The sequence below is a fragment of the Neomonachus schauinslandi genome, chromosome 13 (assembly GCF_002201575.2).
Source record: "Neomonachus schauinslandi chromosome 13, ASM220157v2, whole genome shotgun sequence".
Taxonomy (NCBI): Eukaryota; Metazoa; Chordata; class Mammalia; order Carnivora; family Phocidae; genus Neomonachus; species Neomonachus schauinslandi.
In genome coordinates, this window is record NC_058415.1 from 70,254,709 (window position 1) to 70,268,477 (window position 13,769).

General features: G+C 50.7%; 1 protein-coding gene across 1 annotated transcript in view; it reads right to left on the reverse strand.

The window, feature by feature from the left end:
- EPB41L4B (erythrocyte membrane protein band 4.1 like 4B) overlaps window positions 1-13,769 on the reverse strand; it is a 152,229-nt gene that overhangs the window by 81,743 nt on the left and 56,717 nt on the right. Inside the window, exon 4 of the mRNA XM_044920420.1 lies at window positions 6,900-7,004. Coding sequence (XP_044776355.1) covers window positions 6,900-7,004 — 105 coding nt within the window. The remainder of the gene's footprint in view (window positions 1-6,899; window positions 7,005-13,769) is intronic.

Here is a 13,769-nt window from a genome sequence, read left to right on the forward strand (position 1 = left end):
CGCCTGAACAACCCCAGAGCCCTCACCATCAAGTGTGAGTGGTAGAACTCATCACTAGGGCCTGGTACCTGTAGAGTTTCTTAGCTTACAAAGAGTGTCTATTTGTGTTTAAATTAGAGCTGGATGAAATGTGAAGAGATAATCCCATATCCAAGGGATGAAAAGAGAAAGAAGGGAAAGGACACTTTTGGAGCTTACTGTGTGTGATATGACTTATAATAAGAAATATATATTTGGTCTTAGTTTCTGGCACAGAGCTCTTATAACCCTTGGAATTTTCTATGCTGTAAGAGCAATAAAGGTGTCCTGACAGTCATAACAAATCCCTTTCAATCACACCTGAGTTTATGTTAACGAGGTGACTTTCAGAAAGCACCTAAGATGGGGGCTGGTTGCCAGGGAACTAACCTGTGACTAGAGGGTTGAAGCTAACAGTCTCTCCCTCCCACCTCCCCTGACCTCTGGGGAAGGGGAGGGGGTGAGGGCCTGGAGCTTGAATCAATCACCAATGCCAATGATTTAATCAATCGTGCCCTTGTAACAAAGCCTCCACAAAAACTTAAAGGGAGGATGCGGAGAGCTTCAGGGCTGGTGAACGCACAGACGTGGGAAGAGCAGGACACCCAGAGAAGGATGGAAGCCCTGCACTACCCACTTGGCCCTACACCTTGCTCTATCCAGCTCTTCCGTCAGGCTGCTCCTGAGTTACTCTCTTTATAACGGACTGGTAATCTCGTGAGTCAAATGGTTCTGAGTTCTATAATCTGTTCTAGAAAACTAGTTGAGCTCAGAGTGGGTCGTGGGGACCTGCCATCTACACAGGTAACAATCTGGACTCGTGACTGGCACCTGAAGTGTGGAATGGGGGAAGGTACGGGGTGGAAAACAGTCTTGTAGGACTGAGCCCTTCACCTGTGGGATCTGAGGCTATCTGCAGGTAGACGGCGACAGAATTAATTGCTTGGTGGTGTCGGCAGAAACCCACGTTGGACTGTGTCCCATTCATCACTGGCTCAGGCCTCAGAGCAGATGAAGGTGGCCGTGCGGAGGGCTCAGATGCCCCGGAATCCCATGGCTAGAGAGGCAGGGGCAGGGTCAGAAATGAGGCTGTGTCAGCAGCCAGGGCCCTGGGTCTCCACACCACACACTAGCTCGAAGTGCCTTCCCTGCCTAAGGAGGGATCGCTCCTTCTCACCCACGATGAAGCCCCGTAACCTCCCTTATATCAGCTACTTGAGATTTCCTGGGGGATTCATCTAAATCAACTACAGAGGCCCCTTTATCAATAGCTTTCCACCCAGCATCAATATTCGCAGGTGGGCAGGAAAACCCTCGCTCTGCCAGCCTTCAGAGACAGGTTGTTGGGAGGCCTGTAGCATTTCTTGAGCTGTTTCACACTCCTCTGCACTAAAATAGAAGGAGGCAGGAGATCAGAGTTCGAGTCCCCGCTCTGCCTCCCACCTGGTGTGTGGCCATGGGCAGGCCCCCCGAGACTGTTTCCTCATCTGTGCACTGAGCTCTGCCCAAACACGCTTCTGAAGAATCAACCCAGTGGCCATGGAAACTGTGACAGACCACTGAAACGGAAGGTTTGCCTGTCTCACAGTAACAGCACCCCGATAGCCCCTCCCTCCAGGTGCACCGGAGATGGCAGGAAGGCTCAGCAGGGTCTGCACAAGGGGCACGTGGGATGGCATTCCAAGCGATCATCAGAGCGAAGCCGCAAACGCCCCTGCAGCGTCCACTGACCCTCTCGGCAGCCAGTGAATCCGTGTCAACCTCACCTTGCAGCCTTGGGCCTCTTACTACCCACGAACCTGATTCTAGGCTATAAAGACCAGAGGAAAAACATCCCGCGAGTCCAGAGACAAAGGCCCAAATCACCTTTTCTGGATCCCTTGCTGCAAAGCGTACCACCATAAAATGCTCCCTTTTCCTGCTGGGAGGGGCCCCCCTGGAAGGGACTTTCAATGGCCACACCTGCCCTCCAGAACCCCTGCCCCCAGGACCCGGAGGGAGGCTCCTGCTTGGTGGGGCTGTTATTACCCCTGCCCCAAATCCCCACCACTCCTCTTCCCTCTGATGCCTCCCTCAGCTCCTCACTGATACTCAGGCAGTCCTGCCCCAGGCTCCCAGAGTGAAGACACACCGCCCCCCCCTCCCCATTCCACTGGGATAGTCTGTCTCCCCAGGCAGGAACCTGCACCACAGAGACTGACAGTGAGGAAGCTCCAAGGCAAAGTCCGCTGAATGGCTACTGCCTAAACATGTTCGTTGTGCGGGCGCGTGCACATGCACGTGTGTGGCTGAGATGCTACCATGTGTAATGGAACGGGGAGAGCCCAGTGGAAAGGGCTGGCCTTTGCAATGAAACCAGATTCTGCATCCTGCCTCCGTCCCTCACTTTGACCTTCACAAGGTTCCTAGTGAGCCTCAGCTTCATCATCTGTAAAACGGGTCTGCTCCATGGCTAGTCTTCCAGATGATGAAGGTTAAATAAAGAGTTGTGTACAGTCTTTAGGTTGACGCCCGGCTCAGAGCTCATGAGAGTGGGAACTCAGGAAACAGCAGCTATCTGATCAGTCTCTAAGAAAGCTGGGTGGGTGTAGGCCAGAGCCTCCTTTCTCAGAAGAAAGCTCTCCTCTATAAAAACAGAACTCCTGCCCCTGCTTTGAGCTGGGCAAAGGTGAGATCTACAGAATAGGCTGCGGCCTGCCTTGCTATGGAAAAGGGAAACAGGGAGGCCCCAGCCTCAACTGCTAAAAATAGGCAATGCCAATAGACTTTGACCTTGCTTCAGGGCTGGGCAGCGCACTATGGTAACCAGGCTTGGCTCTTTGCAGGGAGCTGGGGACAGAAGCTGGGTATGCAGAGAGCTGTGCCAAGAGCCCCGCCACTGCCAGCCCTCCGATTTGCATGCAGGGGCAGGGTGGGGATGTCATTTCTCGCAGGAGCCTCACATGGCAATAAGCCAAAGGCCAAGCGGACCCTTCCCTTTCTGGCCCCCATCTATTACACCTGCCATCAATTGCTTCGTTTGTTCCAGGCGCCCGGAAAAATCAACGACTCAGGGAACAGTCCCAAAGGGATCACCTAAATCGCTAACGTTTCTCCCACAGGCAAGGCAGCCTTGCAGGTTCCAGCTAGCCTAAGTGCGTCACCTCTGGGAGCTGTGATGACTTCTGGTCCCCCCTCAGCTTGCCCAGCTAGGAAGAGGAGACCCACACCCATGTTAGAGTACAAAACCCTTTCTCCTCCATTAACTCACTGAGCCCCTCTATTTCCCTGTGATATGGATGTCACTGCCTCTACTTTACGGTTAGGAAAACAGGCTCGCAGGGGTAGCATACTGAAAAGAGCACTTAGCCCTGAGGTCCTAAGACCTGGGTTTGAGTCTGAGCTGTGCTACTCACTGAGGGCCCTGCCAAAGTCGAAAGGCTTTCATTTCACCACCAAGAGAAACATTTGACAAATGGCTTCTAAGGTCCCTTCTGGGGCTGAAGACTGAGGTTTTAGGGGGTATGCCTTGTCAATAAGAGTCACCAAGAAGAAGCAATCCGAAGTCTCAGGATCTAATCAGAAAGGTCTGTTTATATACACAGATAATGAACCCAAGGCCAGATGAGCAAACTACCACAGAAGGCAAAGCAGCTCAAAGGCCAGGGGGGCAGGAGAAGCCCGGGAGGTTCAGGACATGCTGCATGAAGGAAGAGCTGTCTTCCGAGATGGTCTTGAAGGACAGCCAGAAGTTTAAACGGGGTGAGAAAGGGCATGCTAGGAGGGGAACCCAGAAACACAGGCATACAGATAAGTGCAGATCTCACCAGAATGCAGCCTGCCATGAGCCCAGCCTAGAAATCAAGACTAATGAGAAGGGCTCTGCTGCACATCCCTGTTGTACACACGGTAGCATCTCAGCCACACACGTGCATGTGCATGCGCCCGCACATCCCCGTCCTCAAAGTCAGGTAGATGAGGACCCTGCACCTGCTTTGTTGGGGAAGAAAAGCACATCGCGCTCAGAGCTGGAAGCTGGAAAGATGTGAGAGCCGGTAGAGTCTGAGTGTCTGCAGGTGTCTGGCCTTGGAAGGACACCTGGATTCTGCCGAACGTGTGCCAGGGTGCCGGCCGACGGGAACGCCTGGCCGCCCAGGGAGTGGAGGTGCATGGCCGGGTCTTTCATAATGGAGTCCCATCTTTGGCTTTCTGGGAATCCGAGTGGCTGGAGAGGGGTCACCTGGGGATGAGGACATGGCACCAAGGCAGCAGGCACATGATTCTAATAGCCGAAACGATGACACGAGAAGCCATGTGGGGCAGACACACCTGATTCCCCTCCAGAACATGAGAACTGGAAGAGCTCTTAGGAACAGGTCTGAGAGCCCCATTTTACAGATGAGAAAACTGAGGACAAGGGAGAAAAGGTGGCTCATCGAAAGCCCCCAAGTAAGTGAGGGGCAGCGCCAGGAACAAGGTTCAGGTCAGACTCACAGTCCAGGGCTGTAGACATTCTAAAGCCCCAAATACCACATGCGTGAGGACACATAGAAGGCAGAACGGAGAAGCGTTTCTGGGAAGCGGAGGGCTGACGAGTGTCAGATGATGGGACAGCTGGAGGATACTGGACACAGACAGGAGCACTCTAAATCTGGCACTCAGAAAGCAAATGGAAATGGAACTGTGATGCAGGTCTAGGGGGTAAATGCTGGAGAAACATGCACATTTCCTTAAAACCAGACGGTGAAAAGGATAGACAGAAAGAGAAACTCTGAGGTGCAGGGTAAGAAAACTCAAAGGGTTTTAGCTAAATGACCTCAGTCTTCTCAGCAGGAGGTAAGGCCAAGTGCACGAACAGAGTTGTTGCAAGAACTGGACTGCAGGGCTGTGGTCAGGATTCCGAAGGGGAACCGAGTCCCAAAGGGGCTAACAGGCTCCAAGAGTAGCCCAGGGGCCTGGACTTTGCTGTATCTGTGAGCTGTGACCTGTGCGGGGGTCAAAAGGCACAGCCTGCCACCCTGGGAGAACAGATGGGCCTGTGTGTTGAGGGGAGGCCAGGGGACAGTCACGGGGGCAGGAGCATCAAAAAGCAGACAGGCAAGAGGGTTGAGGCTCCGCCAGGCCGCGAGAGGGGAGAACGAGGCAGGAGGCAACGGTTAAGGTCCAAGGCCACGTGCAGGGGGACTGGAAAGACGGAACCAAGGGAAGTTATCATGGGACGGGAACGACAGAATTCCAGCTCTTGGAGCGATCGGGCGGTGACGGGACCCAAGTGAATGTGTCCGAGGTTTGCCCAAGTTTCAGTGCGAGGGAACAGTGTCCAGGGTATTTAGAAGGATGGGCAACTTGAATTCCCAGGCTGCCCAGGGGAAAAGAAAGGCTGAGATCACCTGCGAGGTCAGAAGGCAGGGCACCAGGTGGCCCAACCTGGACGACAGCAGAGCGGGACAGGGGGGCAGGCAGAGGAAAGCTGGTCGCCCCTGTCCTGGGTCCTGGCGGGCGGGGAACGAGTCTCCAGCTGGGAAATGGGGAAGGAATCCGACCACTAACTCAAGGCAGCGGCTGGAGAGTTCGTGGCAACAGTCAGGGAGGTAAGGGGATGGTGGACAGGAAGTCCTGAGGTGCAGAGGGGCTTCTGGTGGGAGCAGAGGGGGTGTCCGCCTAGGAGGCCTGCAGCCAGAGGGATGCACGGAAGTCCTGACTCCACGGGATCATCTCGGACTCAGCGTGACACAGACGTTCTCAGGTGGACCCAATTTCTAGGCACCGATTTTGAGCATCTTAGCCTGAACTGGCACATGTGACCCCCCAGGGAGTATGTGAAGAAGTGTCTTTAGGGAGAAAGACTAGCCACGGATGCTCAAACATCTCCTATCAGGGAACTCACCCTTTCATACAATCTAAAATAGCACCACCCCTTACTCAGTCTGTCTCTCCCCTTACTCTGCTTTATTCTTAACACTTACTACCATCTGTCATGTATGTGTTCAATGCTTTATCTACAGTGCTTAAAAGGGGCCCAGTGCATAACTGATGCTCAATAAATATTTTTTTTTTTACTCAATTATAATTAACATACAAGGCATGTTGTAATAGTTTCGGGCAGACCATATAATGATTCAACAATTCTATACATTTCTCAGTGCTCACCAAGATACATATACTCTTAATCCCCTTTATTTCACCCATCCCCCCCCACCTCAAAAAATATTTTTGATTGTTGAATAAATTACTTTGAAACCCAGAGTTAGATTTTGTTGGGGAAGGAGACTGTGAAGTCATTCGTGCTTTTGAAAAGAGTGGCTCTGAGCTACGTCAGGTTCACTCCCTCTAGCACCCCCGCTGTGGACAGTTCTGTCCCAGGCCCAGCTGACCTAACACAACCTCCTGGAGCCTGCAAGATGGTTCTCAGGCAGTGCCAAGACCTGCTCCGACCGGACCCCTGCACCCACTAAGCCTGGCTGGGATCACATTCAGTGTGTTCACAGCACCCGCTCTCTCCACCCAGCAAGAGTCCACAAGAAGATGATGCTGCAGTCCCTGTGCCGGTTAAAAATAAAGCATCATTAAAAGCATTTCTAGACTGGTATATCTTCTGCTTTCTACCTACTCTAGAAATGTGCCCAAGTTGCACCCCTATGCTTAGAAATGTTTCCCGAATGCATTCCCTTGCACCACAGGAACGCTTCTTTCTCTCTTCCTCTCCCGGTTATTGGCCACCTCAAGGGAGGGGGCATGTGGATGAATGTCACATGGGCACCATCACCGCCACCCCAACGCTCGCTACTGCAACAACATCACCATTTAATTCCTATTTTCCCTCTACCAATCTCCAGCAATTGTGGATCTGCAATTAGCATGAAAAATCAAACTGTCCCAAAACGTGTCAAAGGAGTACTCACAGCAACCTGGGAAGAGTCGAGGAACTGGAGGCCGAAGTAATCTGTTTCCACGAGGTCCAAGTGGTACACGATCTGATCAAACAGATCCTGGCCTTTGGCATGTTTCTGGAAGACAATTGGGTAGATGAAAACTGAGGATGTGACCACTGGATAAGAACAAAACGTTTTAGGGCGCCTGGGTGGCTCAGTTGGTTAAGTGACTGCCTTTGGCTCAGGTCATGATCCTGGAGTCCCTGGATCGAGTCCCACATCGGGCTCCCTGTTCGGCAGGGAGTCTGCTTCTCCCTCTGACCCTAACCCCTCTCATGTGCTCTCTCTCATTCTCTCTCTCTCAAATAAATAAAATCTTAAAAAAAAAAAAAAGAACAAAACGTTTTAAAAAGAAACAAAACCAAAACCACTTTTGTCTCTATATTGTATACATGTAATATGCCACAGTATACACAATTTTTAAAAATTTAATTATTTTGGGGGCATCTGGGTGGCTCAGTCAGGGAAGCATCTGCCTTCAGCTCAGGTCATGATCCCAGGGTCCTGGGATCGAGGCCCTGCATCGGGCTCCCTGCTCAGCGGGAAGCCTGCTTCTCCCTCTGCCCCTCCCCCCTGCTCATGCTCTCTCTCTCTCTCTCTTGCTCGCTGTCTTGTTCACTCTCTCTCTCAAATAAACAAAATATTTTTAAACAATGTAATTATTTGTATTATAATAAAAACTCATTATTAAATCTAATTACTCATAATGAAAACAAAACAAAACACCAAAGAACAACTTCATAGGATGAATAAGGAACCAATGCCTTATTATGAAAACTGGTAAATAAAGGGAAGAGATCAGGCACTGATCTGGCCAGTTGGCTGTAGCACTGGGTAACCAAAGAGTAAATGATGGGATATACAAAAATTAAATCAAAACGGGTCAAAGACCTAAACGCAAGAGCTAAAACTATAAAATTCTCAAAACGGAAGCACAAGTCTTCATGACCTTGGATTAAGCAATGACTTCTTAGATAAAACACCACAAGCACAAGCAACAAAAAACCCCAATAAAACCAGAGGTGCCTGGCTGGCTCAGTCAGCAGAGCATGTGACTCTTGATCTCAGGGTCATGAGGTCGAGCCCCACATTGGGCGTGGGACAGATGCACAACTCTATGAATATACTAAAAGCCACCGAATTATACACCTCTGATAGGTGAGTTATATGGTATGTCCACCTCAATAAAGGTATTAAAAATAGCAGATGGGCAGAATTTCTCTTTATAGTAGTACAGCAACAACAAAATGAAGAAGGAATCACAGAATTGCAGTATCACAATTTTGCAACTTCTAATGAATGTTAGGTGCTAAGCACTGAAACCCGGCGGCTACTAACATCGCGACAGAAGACAACCAGCCATCGAGTACCTCCTGATGAAGAGCACCCCCCCAAGATGTAATCTTTCTCCCCACAAGAAAAAAAAACCCAACAACAACAAAACAAGTCTGGGGCTGATTCAACCAGTAGATCCAACAGCCAACTGCAGGAAATGCAGAGGAATGTTCTAAACTGTAATGGGGCCGCAATGAGCAAGATCCAGCCTGTGGGAAATTCTAGAAACTCCTCAGGACAACAACATAGCTTCTTCAACAAACAGAGGAGACAGAAGTAAAGGGATGGAGGGGCACCTAGAAGTTACAAAAGATCTAAAAGACACCTTTATAAAAAAAAAAAAAAAAAGCAAAACGAAACTGCAATGTGTAGGGACGCACATTGGGTGAGAAGACTTGAAGAGAGGCTCAAGAAGTGGTTACAATGAAGTCAGGGGAGTTGTTGCTCTCAGGGGCCCAGAGGGGATGTGCCAGGGAGAGAGCCCACAGTGGACCTCCCGCTGGCTGGCAGGGTCCCAGCTCCTGACGTGGGGGGTGGTACAAGGGTGTCTGCCTTCCTGAAGTTTGTGAAACTGAGCCTTTGTTTTATGTGCATGTCTGCATTTGTGTTATATAAAACAGCACTCACAAAAAGCAAAAAAAAATAACTTTAAGAAAAAAAACCTCAAAAATATGGCACTGGATTTTAACTTTCAGGCTCCTTCCTTCCTGGAAACACTCCTTAAAGGCAACAATTCAATAGGAGCAGAAGGCTCCAGGCGCAGAGATATTCTCTGGAGCATTATCTACTGGAGAAATAAAGCTGGGTCTGGGGCACGAAGAAGAAACAACCCAAACTCCAACCACAGGGACACAGAGCTGGGCCCATCAACAGTCGGGAATACTGCTGGGCTGTTAGGACAGATAATTATAAGGATGAGACAGGAATCAGGAAGATTCTTATGTCGACGTTAAATAAACAGACCACAAAGGAGTAAGAAGCTGTGATTCCAACTACACAGAAATCTGTCTGCGCTGTATGGTTTGCTTGATAAAAATGGTTTGCGAAAACTAAAAGCCCTGTGTTGGGATGGAGAAACCATGGATGGTTTTCTTCCCAAGTGTTCTTTAACACGGATCTTTTGGCAGTCGTTAGACAACAAACACAATTAAAAACACACAAAATCACCATTCCGGCGCTCTTCCTCCGATGTACTCGCTCCTCTTACTATCCGGCACTTCTAGCCTACCCAACACCTATCACCACGGCGCCAGTGCCTCATTAGTGGGTTTCCTGGGGGGACAGAACTAGTTAGCATACAGCTTTAGCAGCACTATGTGGCAGACAGAATTGGGCTGGCAGGAAGCAAGAGTAGTCCCACATGCATTAACTGTGACCATTAAGCGATTCATAATTTCCCCAAATCCATACGCCCATCCTGGACTTCTGCAGCTACAAACCAGGCACGGTGCCCTGAATGGACTGGGTGGCTCAAACTCAGCAGACCCCAAATCCCGCCTGCTCCCCACCTGGGTCTCTCTATTTTGGTTCAGGGCTTACCATCCAGGGATGTCATTTTAACACTCACGGAGGGGGCGCCTGGGTGGCTCAGTCGTTAAGCTTCTGCCTTCGGCTCAGGTCATGATCCCAGGGTCCTGGGATCGAGTCCCACATCGGGCTCCCTGCTCGGCAGGAAGCCTGCTTCTCGCTCTCCCACTCCCCCTGCTTGTGTTCCTGCTCTCGCTATCTCTCTCTCTGTCAAATAAATAAATAAAATCTTAAAAAAAAAAACAAAACACTCACGGAGGATGAACTGAAAAAACACATTTCCACACGTGGAAAATAAGGGCAGCTGGCCCAAGCTTCTCTCTAGATCATTCCAAATCTTACGTTCCTGATGTCTTTCTAAAACGGCTCTTATTTAGAAAGAGCTCAAGGGGGAGGTTGGGAAAAGAACCCTTCTAGGGTTGGCTGGTCCTTTCTGCCATGCCGGACTGGCTCCTCTATCAGCAGACCCTCGCTCACTGGACTGGGACGTGGCAGACACAGAGGGGCTGGTGGACGGGAAATACCATGTTTACTGACTCACCTGTAAACACTTCCCCCCACCCACCTCCCCCAGCCCCTTACGCTCTAGGTCTCTTCCTCTGGAAGAGAGAATTCCCGATGGCCTTTCCAGCTCTAAAAAGAATCTGGTGAGATTATGAGGGCTGGGATAGAGGGGTCCTCAAAACAGAGGTCCCAGGGAGTGAAAGGTCAGACGAAGACAAGAGGGTCCAGGCCACAGCCCCTGAACCCACTGCCATCTATTTCTCCTCCCAGCCCACAAAGTGTCCCGGCAAAACCGAGAAGGCTCCAGGGAACTCCCCCGTCCTGCCAGCCAGGACACGCCACCTGGGGCAGCCCCCCCAGAAGCCCACAGACTGTCATCTCAGGCTTTGCCCAAACAGCCCCTCCTTCACGACCCCACCCCTCCCCCGACCCACGACCCACGGCAGTAAGTGCCCCCTCCTGTGCTCCCATAAGCAAGCGCGCGTCTTTATTACACACACACTTATCACCCTGCACCGCGGTCGCCTTTGTTCCTGTCTTAATCGGACTTCAGGCTGAGGGCAGGGACCAGCTGTGTTCCTCTCCCCTTCTCTCCATCCCCAAAGCACATCCCTGGCTGGCACACAGCAGGCACTCCATAAAGGCCAGCTCTGCTGGCTGGGGGGGGGGTGGGGGTGGGGTGGGGTGTGTGTGTGTGTGTGTGTGTGTGTGTGTGTGTGTGTGTGGGTGGGTGGGTGTGTGGGGGTGGTTTGGGGCCAAGCAACACAACGTCTGGATAGACCATGCTAAAATGGGGACAAGAGACTGATACTTCACCGGCAGCAGGCCTAAATAGGAGAATGCACTCGTTACGATCTTTTCAAATTAACTATTCCAGGAACTGGAACCTGCTGCACTTCCAAGCCCATTTCCCTAACACGATTCTGTGGCTATTATGTGAAGTGCTGTCTAATGGTTACAATGGGAGATCCATTAACGTGACGAGACTGGAGGCTACTCCTTATCGCCTCGCTGCCTCGATATCTCCTTGTCGTGATGAATCCACTCATTCCTTCAACAAATACTGACCTCAGCAAATGCCAGCCACTATTCCAGGGGCTGGGCTACACTGGGGTCACAAAGTCTGGAAGATCAAACAGCTACAGGAAGCCCTGTCATCCTTGGGGAGCAATGTCACCCAAAACGGCGTGATACCTGACCACAGTGGCAATACCGCTCATCTCCCTGCCTTCTGAAGCAGAACGGACTGAGACTAAACCTTAACTCCGTCCAGATCACCCTTCTGGACTCCAGCGACGCTTCAACTTCCAGATACATATGGCAGGCTGTCCCCAGACACAGCAGGGCAGAAGCTCCACCCATGAGTTCTTGCTTCCCTCCTCCCATCTCAATACATCGTTTCTCACAAGGACCAGCAACCAGCGCTTCTGAGTCAGTATGTCTCTCTGGGGCAGCAACTTCGGATCAGAAAGGAGCTAAAACTCACCAAGCTCATTAACATCCTGTGTAAAGCAAGAGTACAGAGTTACCAGCTGAGGGAAAGGTATGGGCCCCGTGCCACCTCCACTGGCCAGTGAGAGCTTCCTACGTTGTATATTTACCGGTTCCTAGCCACACTTCTGATCAGGAAGCCTCCTACACAGCTGATGTCTTAACTGTCTCCCCAAGTAAACGAACCATCCTGACCCTCTTAGATAAGAGGCAACTGGCAGTGTCTCACGGCAACCTGACCCACGTGCAATGTAACAGGTCAACTGTGGTCCTGAGATAACAAAGAAGACAGAAGCCAATGCATTCAAATCTCATGAGTCTCCACAGCGTACGACGCGGGCCATCCCCGGCAGGTCCGAAAGGAGGCGAGAAGCTGTGGGCCGGGCAAGTGTATCCGCTCTGGCTGGGAACTAAAATGGAAAAGCAGGACATTCGGGCAGAGCAAGGATTCTGGGAGCCATGTCCTTGCGGACACACGAGGCTCTCCTCTGCCCACCTGCTCCACCCCCACCAGATGGCCAGGCCCTCCGCCCACCCTCCAAAAGGCTCCCCCTTTCCTCCCCACAACGGCTCAGGCGACATCTCCTTGTATCCGCACCACAGCGAGCGCCCCTCCTAAAACCCGTCTTTCCCAGGTTTGCCAGAATGGACTTCACACAACACAGCCCTCACCTCAGTCCCTCTTCTGCACAAAAACGTGCACCCGAGGATGAACGCAGCCTGGCATCAGACTCTGCGCCATCAATACTGCCCAACCCAACACCTGCTTTATCTCCCCAGGACCCACAGGTACCCTGGGCTCCAGTCAAACACATATTCTCCAACCACAATGCCCACCCAACATATGCAGCAGGTCCACCCTACGGTGTTACCTGTGTCATCCCTTTGCCTGGGTGCCCTCTTCCTACGTCCCTAGTCCCACCCCGTGGGCAGCAAGCCAATCCCCATGGCCACGCTGAAGTAACAGTGGTCATTATGAAACTTCTCCTTCGTGGCACCCTGTCTGGTTCATCTTTGCTTCTCAATCATCTGACATTCTGAAGCTCAATAAACAAACACTGATGTGGATGGATGAAGGGGAATCCTCGGTTCCCACAACAGTCTCCAAATGACCGACTGTTCGGAAGCCTGAACTTCCTGGTCCATCTCCGCTGGGAATTCTCTACAGCCAGCTGGGGTCTGAGTCTGCAGAACCCTGGTCCTACCATCTCGCCTTCCAGACGCCCTGTCTGCTCCAATGCACTGGCGTTCTGGAAACCATACCACACTGTGCTATGCCTTCTACACACACAAAATATTATCAAGTTTGGGATTTTTATATGTAGGCTAAAAAATCACCAAAATAATTGTGGTGATAGTTTCTAAATCTAAGTGTAAGTTTTTACATTTGTTTAAATAAATGTATTTTATTTAAATTGGCCCATGACATATCCTCTTAAGAACATTATGAGTCCTGGGCTATTATCCCATGTATCAGATACTGATCTCAGTTTTACAATATGTGGGAAGTGTAATGCAGGCAGGGGTGAGGGCGGAGGGGTGTAGGTGGCGAGAGTGTGACCACGGTGGGGTCATGCCCTGAGACTCTCAGAAGCCAAACATGTTGGGTTAGAACCCAGTTGTACCTCTTTTCTAGTAATTCGACCATGACCTTAGGTAACTGCACTGAGTCTCCGCTTCATCTGGAAAATGGGGTACTCGCACCTGCACCACCAACCTTGCTAAGTCATTATATTAATAAAAAAAGCAAGAGGGACACCTGGCTGGCTCAGTTGGTAGAGCATGCGACTCTTGATCTCAGGGTTGTGAGCTCAAGCCCCACGCTGGGTGTGGAGCTTACTTAAAAAAATAAAGTAAAATAAAATAAAAAATAAGAAAGCATATGAGCATGCATGGTGAACTGCGATGTCCTATCCACACAAAGGAATTATTATTACTTTCATTCAAACCTCGTTTCTCTCACTTGTCCACAAGAATGATACA